Here is a 21499-nt window from a genome sequence, read left to right as displayed (position 1 = left end):
GTCAATTATTGGCTGCTAAACAAGCATCCTACAGTAGTGGGACCATTAGAAAGGTAGCGGAGTAAATTCTGCCACTCTTCTCATTTATCTTCTTTTCACGATGACAGTGCCATTATACACTTGTTCGTGAGAGAGAAGTTTTTCCTACTATTTTCTGGGCTCCATTAAGCTTCTCTATGCTCCTCTCTTTGAGTCCTTTGCTGGATTAAATATGAAGGACAGACAGAGCGGGGTGGGAAAAAAAAGACAAGGACAGGAGAAAGCTGGAAAAAGGTGCTGAATTAATTTGTGGAGAGCAATTTTATAACCAATTAAAAAGGATTTTTTTTATGTCCTAAACGATGTCTTCAAAAATTCCAATTTTGATGAATTTCAGTGAAGTTTTACTTCACTTTGATGCACAAAAATGGTCTTAATTAAACATACTGAAGATATTTCCAGCAAGCAAAAAACGTGTTAACTCTTTACCCTCCTGCAGGTAACCTTTGTTTGTCTTTTCTGATCTGAGCAGTGTCTAACATATTTTGGCATGCTTCCAGAACAAAATGACAAAACAAAACAGATGTGCATTAAAGGTCTGTGAGGGCGATCCCTACCTGTACCCTTGGAAAAACCATTAGAACCATGGAAAAACATCAAACTACATCTTTACTGATTCATACTGAGGTGTCCAAACGGGTGTATGTGATATCCTCGTGTTGGTGTTGTACGTGCATCATCATCATAATGTTGGTCCAGGATTAACATTGCAACCGACCAATCATCGAATGTCATAGCTTTGCAATGTGGCAGGAAAAATTTAAATATGCCCTTTTTATATATAAAACTCTTTACTGGTAAGCATTTCAAGTGTCTTCTTTATTAATTTATAGCATATAATAAATGCATTGTCAAGTTAGCTTTGCTGTTAGTCAAACATAGGTTACTCATATCGGGTTGCTAGCAACAGTTTTTAGTAGCATTAACTGATCTTCATGGTTAATGATAACTGAATCCTCAGACAACATCATTGGTTAGTTGCCATGCTGATCCTTGACCAACATGATTTTGACAATGTAGAAACAACAAAAACATGGAGATATTAGATTGTGTGTCATAACTCATCATTAAGGGTATAGGGTTTTAGGCTAAAAAGGTTACGACTGACCAACCAGATTTGGCCCAGAGACAATGATAAGTGGAACGGTACCTATATAGGACTTTCAGTACAAGTCTCATTTGCCCAGTCAAACACATTATTCTGTGCCAAAGTGCTTTACCATACATTCATATTTCAATGAATAGATTAAGGACAACCTGGGGTTTAATATGTTGTCCAAAGACACTTCAACATACAGGCTGGATATATCTGTATCCTGAGCCCCAATCCCTATGTCTGTAGATATGTGGTAGGTCTTTACAGCCTTAGATGCTTTAGATCTCTTTTTCCTCTTTTTTGGGGAGGTGTTTTCATTCACTGACCCGTAGCTGTTTTTGTTAGTGCTTCACCTACATTCTGTCACATCATGCACAATTCTGCTTTTGTTTAATATCTAGTGAGTGTCACTGCTGCTCTGATGAAGTTCAGAAAAAAGTATACCGTCTAATGTTCAGATTCTTTTTCCATCCTTTGTTTTGATGACAGAGATGAAGTTAAGAGCTCAGCATGATGTAGCCTCCAGCTAGACATCAGACTTTTTTAATTACATATGAGCCAGTGTGCTGCTCGGGATCCTCAGGGATGAAGATCGGTAGTTTGTGAGTGGATATAAGTGTAACTAAAAAATAGCAGGGTCACCTTACAGTATTATAAAACTTGAAGAGGATTTTAGAACTGCAAAAATGAGCAAAGGTTTCTTTCTTTTGAGAGCAATGAAAATACTCTACAGCAATCATGCCACACAGTGCAGGCTAGCTTCCAAAGCTTCCCTTTTATTATTTTTGCAATAGTTTCCACAAGTACTTACATTGTGTGTCGGTCTCTATTGACTGGTATTATCAATTTAACCACAATTTCCACAATGTTGTTCATTTAACAGTAAGTTAAATCCCCAAAAGAATGTCATGGATTTAGTTATTGTGCAGCTTGTTTAGTCTTTTTTGCATTTCTACACTTTGGGAAGCAGTAATAAGCAGAAAGAGCAAGCTTTTAGAAGTTTCTGGTTATAATATAAATTTTCTTTGACATCACAGTAACGTTTAAAATGTAGAAGTTTTCAGCCACATTCTGAAGTTGTAGATGGATCTTTATTCTGTGGTTTCCAAAAGAATTTGTTGACATTTTCTCACAATATACATCATTTTTCTGCACAAGTATTGACACGCAAAGTTTAAATTTATTGTGTGTTATTCGATTTGACAGCATTATTACTTCATGATAGTATCTTTTCTGACTTTCTTATATTATTTGTACTTTTTTGCCAGTTGTTTCCACATTCCATTTTCCCTTCCTCAACAGGTGACTACGTGTTAATGACCGTTTACTTCGACCTCAGCAGGAGGATGGGCTACTTCACCATCCAGACCTACATCCCCTGCATCCTGACTGTGGTTCTCTCCTGGGTCTCCTTCTGGATCAAGAGTGATGCCACGCCTGCAAGGACGGCTTTAGGTAAGCTACACAATTTCTCTGCAATCTGAGTTAGGTAGCAATACCAAGGATCTATTTTTGAATGAAATACCAACTCCATTGCCACTTCATCTATGTCACTGCAGTTGTTACCTGTAAAATCTTTCAAATTACCGGAATATATTCACCTAGCATTCGTTTGGAGTCAAAACTGTTGAGTACGTGTGCATGGGCATAATATATTAGTCCTTTGCAAATGAATATGTACGTGACAGTGGGAATTTAGAGGTGCATTAAACCATCATGAAAATTCATGTCCCATCAGCTTGCTTGTTTCCGTTTTGTACTTTGTTGTAGTGTTATTCTTTCTCCTTGCATGACTTGACAACTGTTTTGAATTATTTTCCTCTCTGCTGCATGCCTATCATTAGTTCATTTGCTTTCCTGTGGATGATGATGTTGTGCAAGGTGCTGCTGATTTAAGATGGAACTCGAGGTAAGTGTTTGATGAGTTCATGACCACCCCATCCATTCATAGCTTCATAATTTTATTTAGTTAGGACTTCTATTTCCCCCCTGTGGGTGCCTCATTACAAGCTCATGCTGCGCGGACAAACAATGTTCATATTCACTGAGCTTTGATTAAATTCTCTTTGAGGTCCTGACTTTTTAAAGAGATAGCAAAAGCTGAATTTTGGGGACATAGAAATGTATTTAAACTGTCCGTGACATCTCGTACTGGCTTAAAAATAATGATTGTGGCGTCTGAATGCTGATCACAGTATAAACACCTAAAATGTTGATGTAGAGTAGGGAACAATTTGATATTAGGTGCATACTAGATGATATATGGCACACAGATAAGCATACAGAGATAACTGGTTAAAGCAGACACCAGCAACAAACAAATACATTACATGTATTATATTTTCTCACTGAAAATCCAATTAAGCGCCAGTGCCCCCTGTACCAAATTAACTGGTTAACACTTTGAAGTCCAACTCATCTTTGCAGTTGACCCTCTAACCCTAAGTTAGAATATGTCACTTAGTAAAAATTGTAATTAACTTGTTTCCCCACAAGTTCTGGCATTGGTTTTGGCATGGAATATAGTAAATAATGATTCCACTGACACACATCAAACACTTTGCCTTAATATGGCATCAGGGTTAGGAATTATTATCTATGGTGATTTAGTCCTCGGGGGTTTAGGCATAGGGTTGAGGAGCTAGGGCAGGGGTCAGCAACCTTTAACACCCAAAGAGCCACTTGGACACAGTTTCCACGCAAAAAAAAACCACTGGGAGCCGCAAATACTTTTTGACATCTAAAATGAAGATAACGCTGTATATATTGTTTTTTTTACCTTTGTGCTTTGTGTGAACAACTAAAGTAAGTAAGTAAAGTTTATTTATTAAGCGCTTTTCACAGACAGGCAGTCACAAAGCGCTGTACACAAATATTAAAATAAACCATACAATCAATAGAATTATACACAATGTAAAAGATCAAATGTAAATAATGTAAAGAATATAAAATACGTAGATCAACAAAAGGCTTGTTTGAACAGAAACGTTTTTAACTGCTTTTTAAAAGAATTCACAGAGCAACTAAGGTGTGTTGCTTATGAAATCCATGAAGTGCTACAGAGAAAATTACATTTTATTTATGTAATTAACACATTTTGAACTCTTAAAGAAATATAACAAAAGGAAAGACACCCAGCTGAACTAAAATGAACCATGTAGCAAACAAAAACTGTTGTGAGCCGCCACCCTTATATCACCTTTGGGCTTTTGGAGCCTTGGCCTGGCTTTTAAAAAGTAATTGGAAAAAATTGCACTATTCTGCTGAAAAAGGAAAAATAGATATTTACAAAATTCTGCCTAAATATGTATTTTACCTGGTTAATGTGTGTGGCGGGGCGTGGTCTGCAGTGCCGCAGCATGGGAGTCGGATGCACCTGAGCGGCACCCACAATCACGCCTCGCTGCCTTAAAGTCTGTGCTCTCTCTGCTGTTGTGTTGGTGTGTGTCGGGCTGTGAGCTGAAAAGCTACAGCCGGCTGTATGCGTACAGCAACCGTTTGTGAAAAGTGGTCAATAAAGAGATGCTGAAAAGCATTTTCATCTAAACATCGTCGGGTCTGCCGTGATATGTTTACAATGAGACTTCTGGTCCCGAACCTCTGCGCACAGCGTCTGTAAATCGGGGCTTTCATCTTTATGCAAGACTGTAAACTGTCATCTGTGAGGCGTGAGCGGTGTTTGTTTGTTACATAGTTCACGGTGGAGAACAGCTGCTGACATACAGTAATGTGGATCCGAAGATCCATAATTGGCCTAACTGGGGTTGAAAGTCTCGATAAATACACGGCGTTTCGGCGGGTACACCGGCTTCCGCGAGTGTGATGCTTATTTTGAGCGATGAAAAAATAATAAGATATAATTTTATTTTTATATTTCAAAATCACAATAATCTTCCAATTTAGAACTGCAAGTTTAAAAAAAAAGAACTAAACACAAATAAAATGCACTTCAGCTAAATACTTCTAATTTATTTTCCCAAACCACCCGGAGCCGCAAAATAAAGACTAAAGAGCCGCATGCGGCTCCAGAGCCGCGGGTTGCCGACCCCTGAGCTAGGGTCACATTTATCCTGTTGTATAGAATTTTTACCTATGACCTTAAAGGAAATCTTTTAACAGAAATCCAAATGCATAAGCAATACATAAATGGAATTATAAAAGGTAACATCTTCTAGTTTCTGCTACTTTATTTGTTTAGCACATAGCTTCAGTGCAACATGTCCTTAGCACTTTCCTCATTAGCCCTTAAATCTTGATGCCAATGATAATATAGTCTTTCAAAAAGGGATAATGGAAATGTCATGAGATTCAGTTTTATTTAAAAAAGAAAAAAAACGTCATTATTATAAGGTTACATGAAAGTCATCCTGGTATTCATGGGGAACAATTCACTTCCAATCTAGTTGACATCTGTTGAAAATAAAGCCTTTTGTTACGTGATTTACTTTGGTTGGTCACTCAAATTATCCCAAATTTCCCCAGGTAAGACCCCCAAATATCTAAATCATACTGTTATCTCCACTGCAGCAGCTGGCTTCAAATGCCTTGCTTTATGGCACTTTGGTGACACTTGATGGTAGCTAGACTCTAATTAACCTCTTTCACACAAATGTTCTCGCTTGACCCAAGAACTACACTTAAGATTATTTCTCCAACCTCTAGCCACCTTCACCCCAGCTGTCACTTGGGTTGAGACAATCCACGCCACTCTGAAGTTCTTTAATTCCTCTCAGTCCCTCCTGCCCTTCATCAGCCTGCCAATATTACAGAAGGTCATCTGGATGGTCTCTGCGTTAATATCTAAGTTTTACTGGAGTTTTGTCCCGCCCTATTCATTATCAAGCTCAAAGAAAACAATTCTCTGAACAATGAGGCCGCCACCAATAATATAATATCATTGCTTTGGCTTCACTGGGCCAAATGAAAGCTCTTTTCTTGTGCTGTTAATGAAAGCAGATGATGACAAGAGTATGTGTTCGGCCCAGCTTGCTTCTTGCTCGTAGGCTGATGCAAGTTGACACGATGACAGTTTAACATCAAAACAGTGTGAAGAGATCAAGAGAGACACAACAACTCGAAGGTTTATTTTGAGTTTGTTTATAGCACTAAAGGAGTTGCTCCTTCCAAAAGCAAATTCTCTTATCTTCCATAAGCCTCAGATCTATTAAACTGAGATATATTGGACAGGTTTTATTCTATACTAATTCCTCCCCCTTTTTTAACCAGCATATAAAGACTAAAGCTACTATGGTTTTTCTACTTTGCAATGACAGCTGCTTTGTAATGTGAATCACACACCTCACAGTGTATGTGTGCCAGTCTGACTCTCCACTCCTGTGTCAGCCTGCCTTTTTAAGCCTGCATAGGACATAACTAAGTCACTTAATGCTTACAGTGTGTGGGTGGCAGTGTATTACATGACCAAAGGCAGTGACAGACTTGTGATCTCCCTCTCACAACAGGTAGCGCGAAAAAGCAGGCAGCCCCAGTCCTGATAAACATCCAGTTTCGGGTCAACAACAGAAAGTCATTTAGCCTTCCTCCTCTAGTACAACGCCCCCGTTTTAGAGTCAGCCTGAGACCTGATCCCAAAGCTGAAAGGGGAGAGGAGAGATAAGCACAGGAAAAGCTGGACACAAGGGAGGAACAGAAAAAAAGTGTAAAGCAAAGTGATGGCCTTTGGTACTTAAAGGCAGGGAGAAATGTCAGCTGGACGGACTGGGATCAAGTCGGATTGAAGAGAAACTCGAGTCCAAGAAAAATACAGAGGATGCCACTGCCCCTGCTGACCCTCCACCCAACCGCTAAAGGGAAAGTGCCTCGACAAACCGTTAACATGTTCCAGGTGGATTTTCCAAAGAGCTCTCAGTCATACATTACTGCTTCAGCAGGATATGTGGACACCAGCGAGCTAAAAGTAAGTGAGCTGAGCTCAGGCTGATTCCCATTAGACCTCAATCTTTGTAGCGCAAATGGATCTTGACATAGATACAGGGGGTTGGTGATGGGAAATAAAACCACCCCAAGGCAGAAGCTGAGACTGTAGAGCTTTGGGGGTGTGAAGAAGAACCATGGTGCTGGAATTAATTGAATCTACTGGTAACATCCATCATCATGCTTCATAGCATTATCCAGAGAAATACAGAGTATCACTTAGTGTCACCAGTTTACTTCAAGGAGATCCACAGAGAACAGAGTCTTCCCCAAACTCTACCATTTTTGCTTTTAATTGTATGTACGTAGGTTTTAAGATTTCTGCCATTAACCCATCTTATAGGGGGCAGCTCAGTGAGAAGAAGTATTTAAAAGCAAAAGAAATAATAGCCCGAATTGTAAGGTACTTTTGAAGAGACGCTTCACCACCAAGTCTCAGAAAGGATTTGCAACATTTTTGTAGAACACACAAGACCCGTGTCTCCAGAGGAAACTGTGCAAAACCTAATAAATTGCCTTAAGCATCAGTTGTGACTGGAGACAACAAAACTGAGAATGAAAACAGTCTGGAGGGAATAAGAAAGAAGTGAGCTACCAGCCCTCCTGTAGCCTCCTCATCTCTGCTCGAGGCTATATTAGCTACTACAAGCATAACAGAGCTGAATCTCTGACCTGTTAGCAAGAACACTTTAACTTGGTGAAGAAACTATGTTTCTTTGTTTCTCCTGAATGCATTTTACTCATTTTTTAAGCTAACAGTATGATGGTTTTGGATGAATGCCATGCTATAAATTGCTTTACTGCTTTTTACACTGAACAAAAATATAAACGCAACACTTTTGTTTTTGCTCCCATTCCCCATGGGATGGACGTAGAGACCTAAAATTCATTCCAGATACACAATATAACCATCCCTCCCAAACAGTGGTCACAAATCAGTCCAAATGTGTGGTAGTGGGCACGTCTGCTATATTGAGATAATCCATCCCACCTCACAGGTGTGCCACATCAGGATGCTGATCTGACATCATGAGTAGTGCACAGGTGTACCTCAGACTGCCCACAACAAAAGGCCACCCTGGAATGTGCAGTTTTTTGCGCTATTGGGGGTCTGGGGACCCAGAACCGGTCAGTATCTGGTGTGACCACCATTTGCCTCATGCAGTGCAACACATCGTCGCATGGAGTCTATCAGATTGTCAATTGTGGCCTGTGGAATGTTGGTCCACTCCACTTCAATGGCTGTGCAAGGTTGTTGGATATTCGTGGGAACTGGTACACGCTGTCGTATACGCCGGTCAAGCACATCCCGAACATGCTCAATGGGTGACATGTCCGGTGAGTATGCTGGCCATGCAAGAACTGGGACATTCTCAGCTGCCATCTGCCCTGAACAATGTGAACCATGATTCATCCGTGAAGCGCACACCTCTCCAACGTGCCAGACGCCATCGAATGTGAGCATTTGCCCACACAAGTCTGTTACGGCGACGAGCTGGAGTCAGGTCAAGACCCCGATGAGGACGACGGGCATGCAGTTGAGCGTCCCTGAGACGGTTTCTGACAGTTTGTGCAGAAATTGTTTGGTTGTGCAAACCAATTGTTCCAGCAGCTGTCTGGGTGGCTGGTCTCAGACGATCTTGGAGGTGAACCTGCTGGATGTGGAGGTCCTGGGCTGGTGTGGTTACATGAGGTCTGCGGTTGTGAGGCCGGTTGGATGTGCTGCCATATTCTCTGAAACGCCTGTAGAGACGGCTTATGGTTGAGAAATGAACATTCAATGCACGGGCGACAGATCTGGTTGACATTCCTGCTGTCAGCATGCCAGTTGCACGCTCCCTCATTGCTTGTGGCATCTGTGGCATTTTGCTGTGAGACAAAACTGCACATTCCAGGGTGGCCTTTTGTTGTGGGCAGTCTGAGGTACACCTGTGCACTACTCATGATGTCAGATCAGCATCCTGATGTGGCACACCTGTGAGGTGGGATGGATTATTTCAATATAGCAGATGTGCCCACTACCACACATTTGGACTGATTTGTGACCACTGTTTGGGAGGGATGGTTATATTGTGTATCTGGAATGAATTTTAGGTCTCTACGTCCATCCCATGGGGAATGGGAGCAAAAACAAAAGTGTTGCGTTTATATTTTTGTTCAGTGTTAATAAAGCCATGAAGCCTCACATTACTTGCAAGGGTTTTTGGACCATTTTGCAATCCCCACATGTTCATGCCTAAACGCCAATGAGAGACTTTGTATTGAATTGTTCAAGTGTGGTCTGAATAAGACTCTTCAAATGGAAGAAAAACTAGATGGTGCTGGGAAATTGATGAAGATGCAACCACTAGCTGGTGGTACAGTGGCATTTATTCATTGATTCAAGACTTTCGTAGCTTTTTAATGAGAAAGAAAAGCAATATTGTGATTGCTTCCCTTTTGTCAGAGGGGGTTAGACTCTCTAGGAATTCAACTGTGGCTTTTATAAAGGCTGTTGTGACCATTATCCCAATAAGTCCTCTGAATTTAAAGCTAGAACGTGTCATTTTTAACTCCCCCAGATCCTAATCAGTCCATTAAGGTCCATTCCGGTAACAGAAGTTCAGTACTGATCACTTTAAGGCACAAACCACAAGGGTACAGCTAAGCACTCCCTGTAGAGCATATAATACAGGCTCGTCATCCAGTAACTGAAGTAAATCTGTTTTCTGATCTGATGACCCAGTGACTATGGTAGGGCCCATTTAAACACAAAAACTACCAAATTTTTCAAGTGCTGTCTGTGAATCGAAAACTGGAATTGCACATTTCTTGTGTTGCCAATGTTTTGTTGGATCATCCATCCACCTCAATCTCCTCCATCTGAGGACTGTCACTTCTCCTTTGCTTCCAAAAGAAAAGATTTTTAATTTATAACGCCACTAGAGAACTTATCACTTGAAGAGGAGCATTTGTCATTTGGGGGCATTTGCTAAACCAGCTGATACTGATTGTTTTTCTCAGTTTGACAGTCTCTAGCACCCACAGCTCCACTCTGGACACTTGTCATTTTCTTCCCAAGAAATGCTCTTCAAACCCAAACAACAAAGTGTTTGGTTAGTACACATGATGTATAATGTTCAAATAGTAATTTACTCAAATCCAAATGGAAATATTCTAAAACTCTGAGTTACTTTATCTCCAATATTCAATTTTGAAAAGCACTCTTAAACGCTCCCTTTTCAACAGTGCCAAAAATGTTAGCCATAAGATAACGATTGTGCTAATTCTTATATTGTAATTGTAACACAAATTTAAAGAAGTTATTTGTGTCCAAAGTTGCTTAAATGTCATCTGACCATCAGAAGATACGCAGCTGAGTAAATATATTGTAGAGAGTAGACTCCCATCAGGCTATTTACTCCCAAGTGTCTCCTTGGTCAGAGGGCATGTAGGGCCATTTGACTGATTACACGTCTGGGTCGGGGCTTTAAGTCAGGCCTCTTCAGTCTGCGGGAAACACCTTTAATCACATTAGATTGAAGTTGCTGCGTGTAGCATTTTAACCTCAATCACCAGCACATTAATTTGAACACATCAGCATAATTACCATAAACAAACAAGGCTCTCACCGAGCAGACTGTCAGCTCTTATATATACTGTATTGTACTTTGTGTTGATGCGGTGGAAAGCCTGCCAGAGTGCTGCATAGCTCAAATCATGAACACCCTGAATTTTGTAAACAATACCAACTTTTAATCCGTTTCAACTATTTCAACTGCATAATTTCAATTTCACTTGTCAGAACACATATATGTTTTTTGGGGGGTGGCTTTGATCTCTAATCTTTTTGTAGCATTTCTGGCTATTTAAAAGAAAATATACCGATAGAATACAAACAGCCTTTATGATGGGATGCAAATCTGGTTTTGAGGCAAAAATATCAGAAAGAGTTATCATTTGTTTCACAAATTTGATTATCAGTTGAAGAGCAACGAGATGGCAATCACGAAAAAGCCAAGTTCAAGACTTCAGTAACAACAACACCATCATCCTGGAAAACAAAATTGCCTGTTATACAAGCTACAGCCTCAAGGGCTGAAAGACTGAGCCAAGGTAGAACTGTCGAGACTCTGCAGTAGCCCTGATGGACAATTGAGGCTGGCTCCAAAAGTGATTCGATCAATAAATTCACAAGCTTAGGTCTCAGTCACAGAGGCATAGAGGCTGATCGGGGGCCTTAAGTGCTTCAGTCAGATAAATATCAAGCTTACAGCCTCAGCATATATACATTTTTGCAACTGATCCATTTGGAGTTTGTTTAGCCTTAAGATTAGGTGTGATAAGACAGGCAGCTGTAGCCCATAGCTGGCTGCTAGCCATCACGTTGGTTAATTTGAGTCTTTGAACTGGACCTGTATGCATAGGTTCAGTTTGGTCAGTGCAAGTCATTTATTTAACACTAGCACACTGCAAAAACTCAAAATCTTTTATCAATCTTTTAATCTTGAACCTAGAAAATTTTCACTTGTTCCGTTGGCAGATTTTTTTCTCTAAATACAAGATATTTTTGCTTGAAATAAGTGAAAAATCTGACAATGGAACAAGTGAAAACTTTCTACTTTCAAGATTCACTGTCTTAAAACAAGTTCATATATCTTAATGAAATATTACTCTTTAGCTGATTGTGTCTTATTTTCATTTCATTTATTTGTTCATTTTCAGGCACAACAAATACCTATATTGAACATAAAATGCACAAAACAAAAAACAAAAATTGCCTGAAAAAGGAGTGGGACGAAGAAAACTTATTAAATCCCACCCCTATACTCACTCATCAACAAAAAAAACAAACTTCCCGCAGCTACGCCCATCATTGCATACAGACCCATCAACAGCCCCGGGCACATACAAGCATCTAAACGGCAGCTCACAAACAACAATTAGAGCCTTCATAACTGAATACAGAATATATAAATTATAAATTGCATTACCACAGGTAACAGGCAGTAATAACTACAAGTAACAAACACACATACATACATATATATCTACACACACATGTACATATATGTACATACATACGCACACTTTTTTTTTTTTTTTTTTTTTTTTTTTTGGAATCCATACCAGCAATGGTAAGAGAACAGACATTACAGAGCACACTAAAAGCATCATTGAGTATACTGTGACCAGACCAACTGTTTGTAGAGAAATTTAATTTGCATTGTTTCAATTGTAAACTCAGACTGTTCCAGATTTTCACACCACATACAGACACACAAAAACCTTTACGGGTTGTTCGAGTTCTGGGTAATTTGAATTCTCCAAAGCCTCTCACATTATAAACCTTTTCTCGAATTTCAAATCTAGTTTGTAAATTTGCCGGTAAAAGTTTAGTAAAAGCTTTATACAAAATTATGGATGTATTGTAATTAACCAGATCCTGGAATTTAAGTAACTTTGCCTGAAGAAAGAATTTGTGAGTATGATCTAGATAACCAGCCTTGTGAATAATACGCAGTGCTCGTTTCTGTACTGTGACTAATGGATTAGTTGTATTTTTATATGTGTTTCCCCACACTTCCACACAATATGTAAGATATGGAAGAACCAGAGTACAGTACAGAGTACGAAGTGCATCTTTATCAAGGTATGGTTTCACTTTGTTCAAAACTGCGAGGCTTCTGGAAATTTTGGTTTTTATGTGTCTGACGTGGGGTTTCCATGAAATTTTGTTATCAATTACGACTCCCAAAAATTTGTTTTCACTCACATTATCAATTGGTACACCTTCAATGATAATTGGTAATTCTATATTATATTTTAAATTACCAAAAAACATTGCTTTAGTTTTATTTATATTTAATGATAATTTATTTATGTCCATCCATTTTTTTTTATTAATTTTAGCTCCCTGTTTACGGTCATTACAAGATCAGTATAATCATCGCTACTGAAAAATATGTTGGTGTCATCTGCGAACAGTATGAGTTTAAGTACTTGAGAAACATCAAAAATATAATTTATGTATACATTGAAAAGTTTTGGTCCCAACACTGACCCTTGGGGAACACCACATGTAATACCAAGTTTCTCTGAGTGGTAATGCCCTATGCTAACATATTGTTCCCGACCCGTTAGGTAACTTTTTAACCAGTTACCAGCTTTCCCTCGAATACCATATCTTTCCAATTTATCCAATAATATTGAGTGATTGATTGTGTCGAAGGCCTTTTTGAGATCAACAAAAATACCAACTGCATATTTATTTTTATCCAGTGTATCAGTAATTTCTTCTACTGCCTCAATTATCGCCATTGAAGTGGTTCTTTGTGCATTTTAAGTGCAATGAGATATTTATGACTAGAAATAAGACAAATATACTTGGTAAGATTTTGAGTTTTTGCAGTGCATTGCACACTATATGAATTCAGCTCACTAACCAACCTAGCATTACCTGATAAATTTGCACTCCATTCTATCATGCAGTTGCACTAAATGTAAGCAAAGAAACAAGAACCAATAACAACAAAAACCACATGGCTGCAATCATAACGCTGACAAAGTGTGCATTCCAATAGGAGAGGCTACATCCATCTTTCATTTACAACTTTTGATCAAGAAAGATTCATAAATACAATGCTGAGGTTTATTTCCAGAAAACAAATAAAATTCAGTATCTTTTAGTTTTTCAGTTCAAAGAGAGAAAGCTCTATAGTCTCAGTCACAGTGAAAACTCATGCAGTCCTGTGACCCGGCCACTGATCCTCCACTGGTACTTCTCTGTACTATTTATAGACACACCAAGCTGTGGTCTGTTCCACCTGGCTTACCCCTGGACACAAAACAAAGGTCAGTGTCTGGTATTTGTTAACATATTGTGGCAACAGCCAGTACCAACCAGACATGTATGACAGTTTTATACCAGCTGTCATGTGTTTGAAACCTCATGAACAAAACCAGAAAATCTGTTCTTTCTTGCTGCTGTGATCACACCGCCGAGATTATTTTGCACTCGCATTGATGTGTCAGTGGCATATTTGCTTTCTACAGGCATATGCACTGGAGCTTTCTCACTTCTTTGCGGCGGCACTTTGTTTTCCGTTTGTAGATGCGAGACACCGTGTGGTTCAGGAATCACCCAGTTGCTATGGCATCATGTAGCGCCAATTTCCCCAGAATGAATTAATCTATGCAAAGACAACCCGCGACCTTGATTTGAAATAGCAGCCAAATAAAAAAGAAAGGGAGGAAAGGCACTGCCAGAGCGCGTGCCGTTTTATTGAGATCGTACTGTTTTCAGCATCTGATCAGATAGTGGGATCTAAGGTATGAGGAGAAGAGTTTTTCATTTACCTAGTTGAGCACTTAAATCTAATGAGCAGCGATGAAGGGAAAGTCTAGACGAGCACTAGACCAGAGGAGGTAGCTGGAAATAGATGGGAGCAACTCGTCTCTATGGAAACCACAGGCAAAAACAGTGGCACACACACACACACACACACACACACACACACACACACACACACACACACACACACACCACCACCACCACCACCACCACCACCACCACAAAAGACATGTAGGAGAGAAGAGGATGAAAGAGACCGAGAAGAGAGAGGGGAGAGGAAGGGTGAGGTGCGGTGTGGAAAGAAAAGAGGGGAGGGAGAGGGAAAAATGGCGAGCCCATGACAATGATGTGTATGTGTCACAGCAGTCGATATCGATGCCCCCGGTGGGCATTACTGTCACTGGGCTCATCTCTCTTAAAAAGAATTGATTTCATGTCGCCAAGCGAACACAGCGGTCTCCCTTAAGACACCATGGGGAGTAATTACTCCACGGTGCCATTAATGACACAATAACACACAGTTAAAAGTTACCTCCAGACAGATCCACACAAACAGCTGTGGAAATAATGATGACAAAGGGCATCCTATCAGAATTTCAGAATCTTCTTGCATCCTGCTCATCAGCCTTCGCAACAAGAATGAAGATCTGGAAATCTCAGCAGAGAACTGGAAACACTGTAACTGATCAATGCAAACGTAACTCCTGCAAAGTTAAATTGTTGTAATGAAAATATACTCAGAGCTCTTTTTGTTATTAGGTACACCTTGCTAGAACCCTTTTTGCCATCTTAAATGCCTTAAGTCTTCATGGCATAGACTTACAAAGCAGATTTATACCCATATGACATGATGGGTTTGCAGTTTGTCAGATCCGGCACAAATCTTTGGTTCCGCCACATCTCAAAACGGCTGTTTGGGATTAAGACCTGGTAACTGTGGTGGTAATTTGTGTATGATGAACTCATTGTCATGTTCCAGAAGCCAATCTGAGAGAAAATTATTTTTAGTGAGGTTGCAAGCAGCCAATAGAAAATGCACATATGAGAAGGAATTGACGTGATTGGCAACAACACTCCAGATGAAACCATGCTTCATGTTAGGACCCTACTTTAAAATGTCACAACAGAAATAAAGAATCATCAGACCAGTCAGTGTTTTCTCCCCAGTCTTGCAAGCTCCACCAGGAAGTCCACCCGTCTTTCCTTCGTCCCGGTGCATGCTTGATACAGCACATGTGCATTCAGTGCCACATAATTGATCAGTGGACTTTGATCAGTGGGTTTCACTCATCAGTGGGTTTCACCCACTGTGGAGTTTTGATGAGTTACTCGCATCAGCATGATTGGGTGAATAAAGTAAAAACCGTTCTGACAGCTCAGAGTAGAAAAGAGCTATAAAAGCACTAGTCCATTTACTATTTTAGTTACTTCTGCTTTGTATGCAGCTCAAAGCTGTTTGAGCAACAAACATGCTGATGCCAGAGAATGAATAAGCCTGCAGCTCATTGGATATTTTCTGCAAAACCCTAAAGATGGTTGTATGGGAAGATCCCAATAGATTGTTGGTTGGAGACTTGTCTGAGTATTTCAGTAACTGCGAAAATGACAACAATCACAGCATTTTACTGAGATCTACTTTGTAGACAGAAGAACTCAAATGTAATAGAAATGAACAGACATTACGTTGGCCTCGTAGTCTTTTAAATAGCAAATAGCTAACAGGACTGAAAGACAAATAAAGGGTGTTAGGAAGGTTTTTGGAATTCCATGGTGGATGTTAATCTCTTGGAAGGTCAGATAGAATAGGCTTTTTGTTTTGCTGTAGTTTTTTTTTTTTTTTAATGATTGCTCTAATTGCCCATTTTTTTAATTGGATGGACTTTTTGACATTTTTACTGTGAGGAATATTATTACGTAAAATAAATCAACACAATTAGTTAAATACAACCATTATACAATTCTGAACATGGCTGTTATTACTATTTTTTAAGAGCTTGGTTACCTCCCAAAGTAACGTGCTCTCCAGTTACGGTGATTATGCACAAGCATGGCTATTACACATCTTCAATTCAGTGAGAGTTTTTTTTGCTGTAGGGGTCAAGCTAATGCAAGCGTTCCAGCCTCATTTCCATCACTCATCACTGTCATTAAAAGAAAAGTGGACTGATGAGAGCTCTGCCTCTCCAGAGGCCGACTAATGACCACATCCTGTACATCAGTCAGGATGTTAACTGTCAGCATGACGCGGCCTCTCACTATAACAGTCAGGAATAAATCGCAGTGGAGAATGCCGCTTTAACATTTCGCTATTACATAATCACAGAGTCCAATTTCTTCTAAAGAAAAATTAATTGTTAGACACAGTTAACTAGACATGTGACATGATAGAAGGCTAAAGTAGTAGATGGCATGTTAAAATTTAAAGAGGAAATCTTTATCTCCTAATTGAATTTTAAAGTAGCATGTTATTAACTATTGTCTGTTTTAATTTGGTTTAGAAAAAGGAGGTCATAGTTTTTGTATTACTACATTTGATTAAATCCAGAAACCAGAGTCTAAAATGTCCCCAATCTAAAGACTGAGGTTTTTTCACTACTTTGTTTTCTCCAAATTAACTTTTTTATTTAACCATACAGACTTTGTGTTTAAATTTTGACTTCTTCATAATTATTTTGACTCATAGGTCTTATTTCCTTAGACACTGACTGATGTCAACATTGCAGCAGTAATATTGATTGAGATCAATGCCATCACGTTTTGCTACTACTTAATTATTAACGCATAAGTATCTTGTGAATAGTAATTTTTGTTCAGTAACCTATTTATTTATTTGACAGACACTGTGGCTGTTAAGTAATATCCCGGTTGTAACCATGTTTTTATATAATATAGAAGAGAGCCTAATTATTTATGTCCATTTATGATTCATTATCCATGTTGCTGTATATCTGCGCAGGTGTGTCTTTGATGTCTTTACATAACAGAGAGTGTCTGTCAGTTCTCTGATCTCTGGTAATCTGATCTCAGGCATTATTAATGTGTTATGGCTGTAGTGACCACACAACAGTATATTATTATTAGAATTTGTAGAATTACAGTTTACATTTCAGACCTGCATGAGACACGTGGTGCCACTGTGGACCTGTGCTAGCAAAGATTAGCAAGCTCTGGTCAGGCTACACAAAGACAGGCACTCATTATGCTCAGCATTGCACAACTATGCCGATGTTTTCACTCAACAGCAGCATTATGTTCTCTGCCACTGCTGCTGTTATATAACTGAAAGTGGCAGCTATTTTTATATTTTGTGGTTGAGTGGGTCAATAGCTCAAAAACGAATTTGAATTTCAGGGGAAAAACAGTATAACAGACTGTTGAAAAAAATGCCTGCTTTTGACAGGTTTATAAAAAAATTTTTTACCAGTCAATAGTTAACACTTTATAGAACCCCCAAGGTTGTATGGCCTAAAACCTATCGTATATTTATCACAACAAAATCAAAGAAAGCTTTTTAAAAATCTTATTCCATATTTCCAAAACTTCTCTTTGTGAATGTTCAGGTCCCACTACTTTCCCCATCTCTAGTAGTTTCTTGTTAATTTGAGGAATTTGGAAACGAAGAGCAGCTATTATTTTTAACATTTACACAACATTTACAGCCATGTTGTCACGGTCCGCAGTGGCAGACCGTGTGGAGAGTGTGAGGAGGACTCAGGTGCAGACACAAGTGAGGATACGGGAGTGAACTTTAAACAAAAGCGAGCCTTTTATTGTGGCTGATGAACACAAAAGAAACAAACAAGAATGAGGGCAGCACAAGAGATGTAGCTAAACAGAAACATAACTATGGTAAGGCTATGGCTTGGAATACAAAAGACTGGGCATGGAAACACGGAGGGTGGGAACACAGACGACGCGACACAGACTACATGAAACACAGAGACTAAATACACATGAGGGATGATCAAGGGAAGTGGCCACACATGGGAGCACAGCTGACACACATGAACCTAACGACAGGACAGGAGAGGTGAAACTAAATACACTGACATTGAATACAGACTTTCAAAGTAAAACAGGAAACATGAAGATTAGACATGACATGAACTAAACATAACCATGCAAACATGACTTTTGACAGGTAGACGCACGAAGCAGGTAGACGGAGTACAGGGGAAGATGACAGAAGTGACAGCATGAACTTGACAACACAAGACACACAGACATAAACACATGAAGGGCAAGGGAGGCTTAATACAAGGGTAATATAATTACAAATGAGCTGGAATAACTTAATGAACCTAAACAAACAATAAACATCAAAATAGACTAAACACAAAACACTGGGTCGCACGACCCAGGACCATGACACATGTGACAGGTTGGCGACCTGTCCAGGGTGTGCCCTGCCTCTAGATACACTAGCAGATACAGTAAGCAGAAGATGGATGGATGGATAAAAGTGAGTTTTCAAATTGTCCAGTCAAAAAAATATGAAGCAACTACACCATGTTAGTCATAGCCTATGTCCCCTTGTGCCTTATTGTGTTAGCATTGATGTATACAGAAAAAGGGCTAATCTTAGTCTCCCTAGATATGGGTTCAAATTCCCAAAGTAGGTAAGGTTGTGGGGGGACAGATTTTTCTATTTTAACTGCATTAACAAATTGGCCAAAAATAAATGAATAATTACATTTCCAGAAGAAAGTTGTTATTGTTTTAATAAACCTTAAATTTTAAATATTTAATGAGCTGTTTTTATATAGTGTTTACTGCTGTTATCTGACAGAGTTGGCCCTCATATCGCTAATTTAGCATATACTTCAAAATAAAAGACTTTATTTTTAGTTGGTCTTTTGTTTTAAAAGAAAAATGGAATTCTTCCAAAAAACATAATATACGGAGATGCTACAATAGCCAAAGTGCAAACGCATATGGAGGAAAATGCAGGGGTCATAAGTGTCACGGTTCTGGGTCCGTTGGACCCAGTATTTTGAGTTTATTGTGTTTTGATTTAAGTTTGCATCAGGGATTGTGTTCTTGTTCTCTTGTCGTGTTATGGTAATGTTTGTCTATTATTAGAGTTCCATGTTTCTGTTTATCTGGGTTTAAGATGTGGGTTTAGTTTCATATGTCATTTCAAGTCTGTCTCTGTCTAGTCTGTGTCTTAGTAAAGTGTGTTTTGTTTCCTGTTTTATTGTGAAGGTCTGCATCTCATGTGAGTGTGTTCAGTTTTACCTTTGTCTAGTCTTGTTGATTATTCCCAGCTGTGTCCACCACCTGTGTGTAATTCCCCTGTGGTTCTCTGTGTATTTAAGTCATGTCTTCTGTCATTGTTGTTGCTGGTCCGTCTGTGTATTCCACCCTGCGTCATTTGTGTATCTACCATGTCACATCCGTGTGCTCTCCCTGCTGTCCATCGTCATTCTCCTCTGCTCGTTCTCATTCAGGTTTGTGCTTTGTAGTTTTAGTTGTTTCCCAGTATAGTTTAGTTCTCCGTGTTGCCGTTTGCCTCTCCTTTTGTGTTCGATAAATCACCCTTTACACCTTCACGACTGCCTGCGTGTGGATCCTCCTTTTCCTCCTCCGCACGGCTCCTCTCACTCGCCGTGACAATAAGAGGTAACCCTGTGCTTAATACGGGGACTTGGTATCACCAGGCCAATCCCACTTTGAGACCCAATCAGGACAGAGTCCCATATGATACAAGAGAGGTCAGTGCTCTCAGATACCTAATGTAGGACATCCGCAGATACCAGTTATACCAGACTGGTATCTGCAAACAGCAGAACTTCAGACTCCAAGACTCAGCTGGATTGGCTTTACATGCAGCCAGGAGCAGCTGGAAGAGGCTTTCAGTCATAAGTCCAAGTCTAAAACAGTGGAGAACCTCAAATGTGGGTACTGAAGAGAACAACACAGCTAACACAGATAATAATCATACAACTGCTAAACCAGACAAGATTATCCAAGACCTGCAGGAAGAAAGAAGTGCTGCAGAGCTGTGTGTGCAGTCTTCAACCTAAACCACTGAGACTTCACACACAGACAGGCTGATCTGCTCATCCAGGGAAGGAACAGCGACACCTGAAAGAGCAGCAGAGGTCCAGCTGTGAAGTTACTGAGCTTAAAAGTTAAGCTCTGCACCAATGAGACCCTTCTTTGAAAAAAAAAAATTAAACGCCACTGAATTTGGACCAAGAACCAAAGCCTCATACTTTTAAGCATGAGGCTTTGGTTTACATAAAGTCATGGAGGAGCAAAAACAGGAAAGCAGCAACATCGCGGATGAGCTTTCAAAAGAAGAGGCAAAGAAGACTTTGCATCTGCAGGAGACCCTGCAATGAAAGCAAGAGAACAAAACCATTATCACCATCATCACTGGCTGAACACGAGGCCCGAACTAAGATCATGTCAGAGAGAAAAGTCCAAAAGGAAGTAGCAACCATGGCTAATTAAATCATTCACTTCACTGACCTCAACACAGTCATCAAAATGATGATTATATGCAACTACAAAGCTTTTTAGACTTGGGTTTACGCTCTGGATTAAGTTCAGATGCAACTTCAGGTTTAGGTTTAGGTCGGAGAAGCTGTTTTTTTTTTCCTGACCTGAAGTAAAGTGTTTCCAGTGTCTGAACACAACTGTGAAAAGTGCAGAGTTTTTGATGGGAAAACATTGTCAGTGAACACATCACTGATATAATCAATGATAATGTATTTGAGAGCATATTTGCTGTTTGCTGTTGAGCTGTTTCTTCAACAGCAAACACCGAAAACTGATATTTGGTTGTTTATAAAGAGACAGGACTACATCAGGACAGTTCAACTTTGGCTGAATGAGTGAATTATTGGATATGACCAATAAAAAAGCATAAAAATAAAATATCAGAATAGTGATGAGTCATTTTGGTACAAAAGGTAAACAGGATAGAAAGAAATGTTAAAAAAAAAATGTAGAATTTAAATAAACTGTACTTTTTGCTGTTTTTTTTGTTTTTTTTACTAAAAAAACAGGATTCTTTTTATTTTTCGTAGTTGTTTTCTTAAATATACTGTATTCCCCATGCAAACAAGGTATTTGCAAGGAATCTCCAT

General features: G+C 39.4%; 1 protein-coding gene across 1 annotated transcript in view; it reads left to right on the top strand.

Moving 5' to 3' along the window:
- The window catches only part of LOC147302344 (gamma-aminobutyric acid receptor subunit gamma-3-like), a 179048-nt gene that overhangs the window by 146669 nt on the left and 10880 nt on the right, over positions 1-21499 (top strand). The window contains exon 8 of the mRNA XM_086282567.1: positions 2438-2590. Within this exon, the coding sequence (XP_086138693.1) occupies positions 2438-2590 (153 nt within the window). The remainder of the gene's footprint in view (positions 1-2437; positions 2591-21499) is intronic.

This window comes from Aulonocara sp. 'chitande type north' Nkhata Bay, linkage group LG23 (assembly GCF_057382095.1).
Source record: "Aulonocara sp. 'chitande type north' Nkhata Bay isolate Kocher_YH1m ecotype deep benthic linkage group LG23, A_spYH_male_GT1.1, whole genome shotgun sequence".
NCBI classification, from domain to species: domain Eukaryota; kingdom Metazoa; phylum Chordata; class Actinopteri; order Cichliformes; family Cichlidae; genus Aulonocara; species Aulonocara sp. 'chitande type north' Nkhata Bay.
The sequence above is the reverse complement of the archived record's forward strand: the minus strand, read 5'-3'. Positions and strand labels throughout refer to the sequence as shown.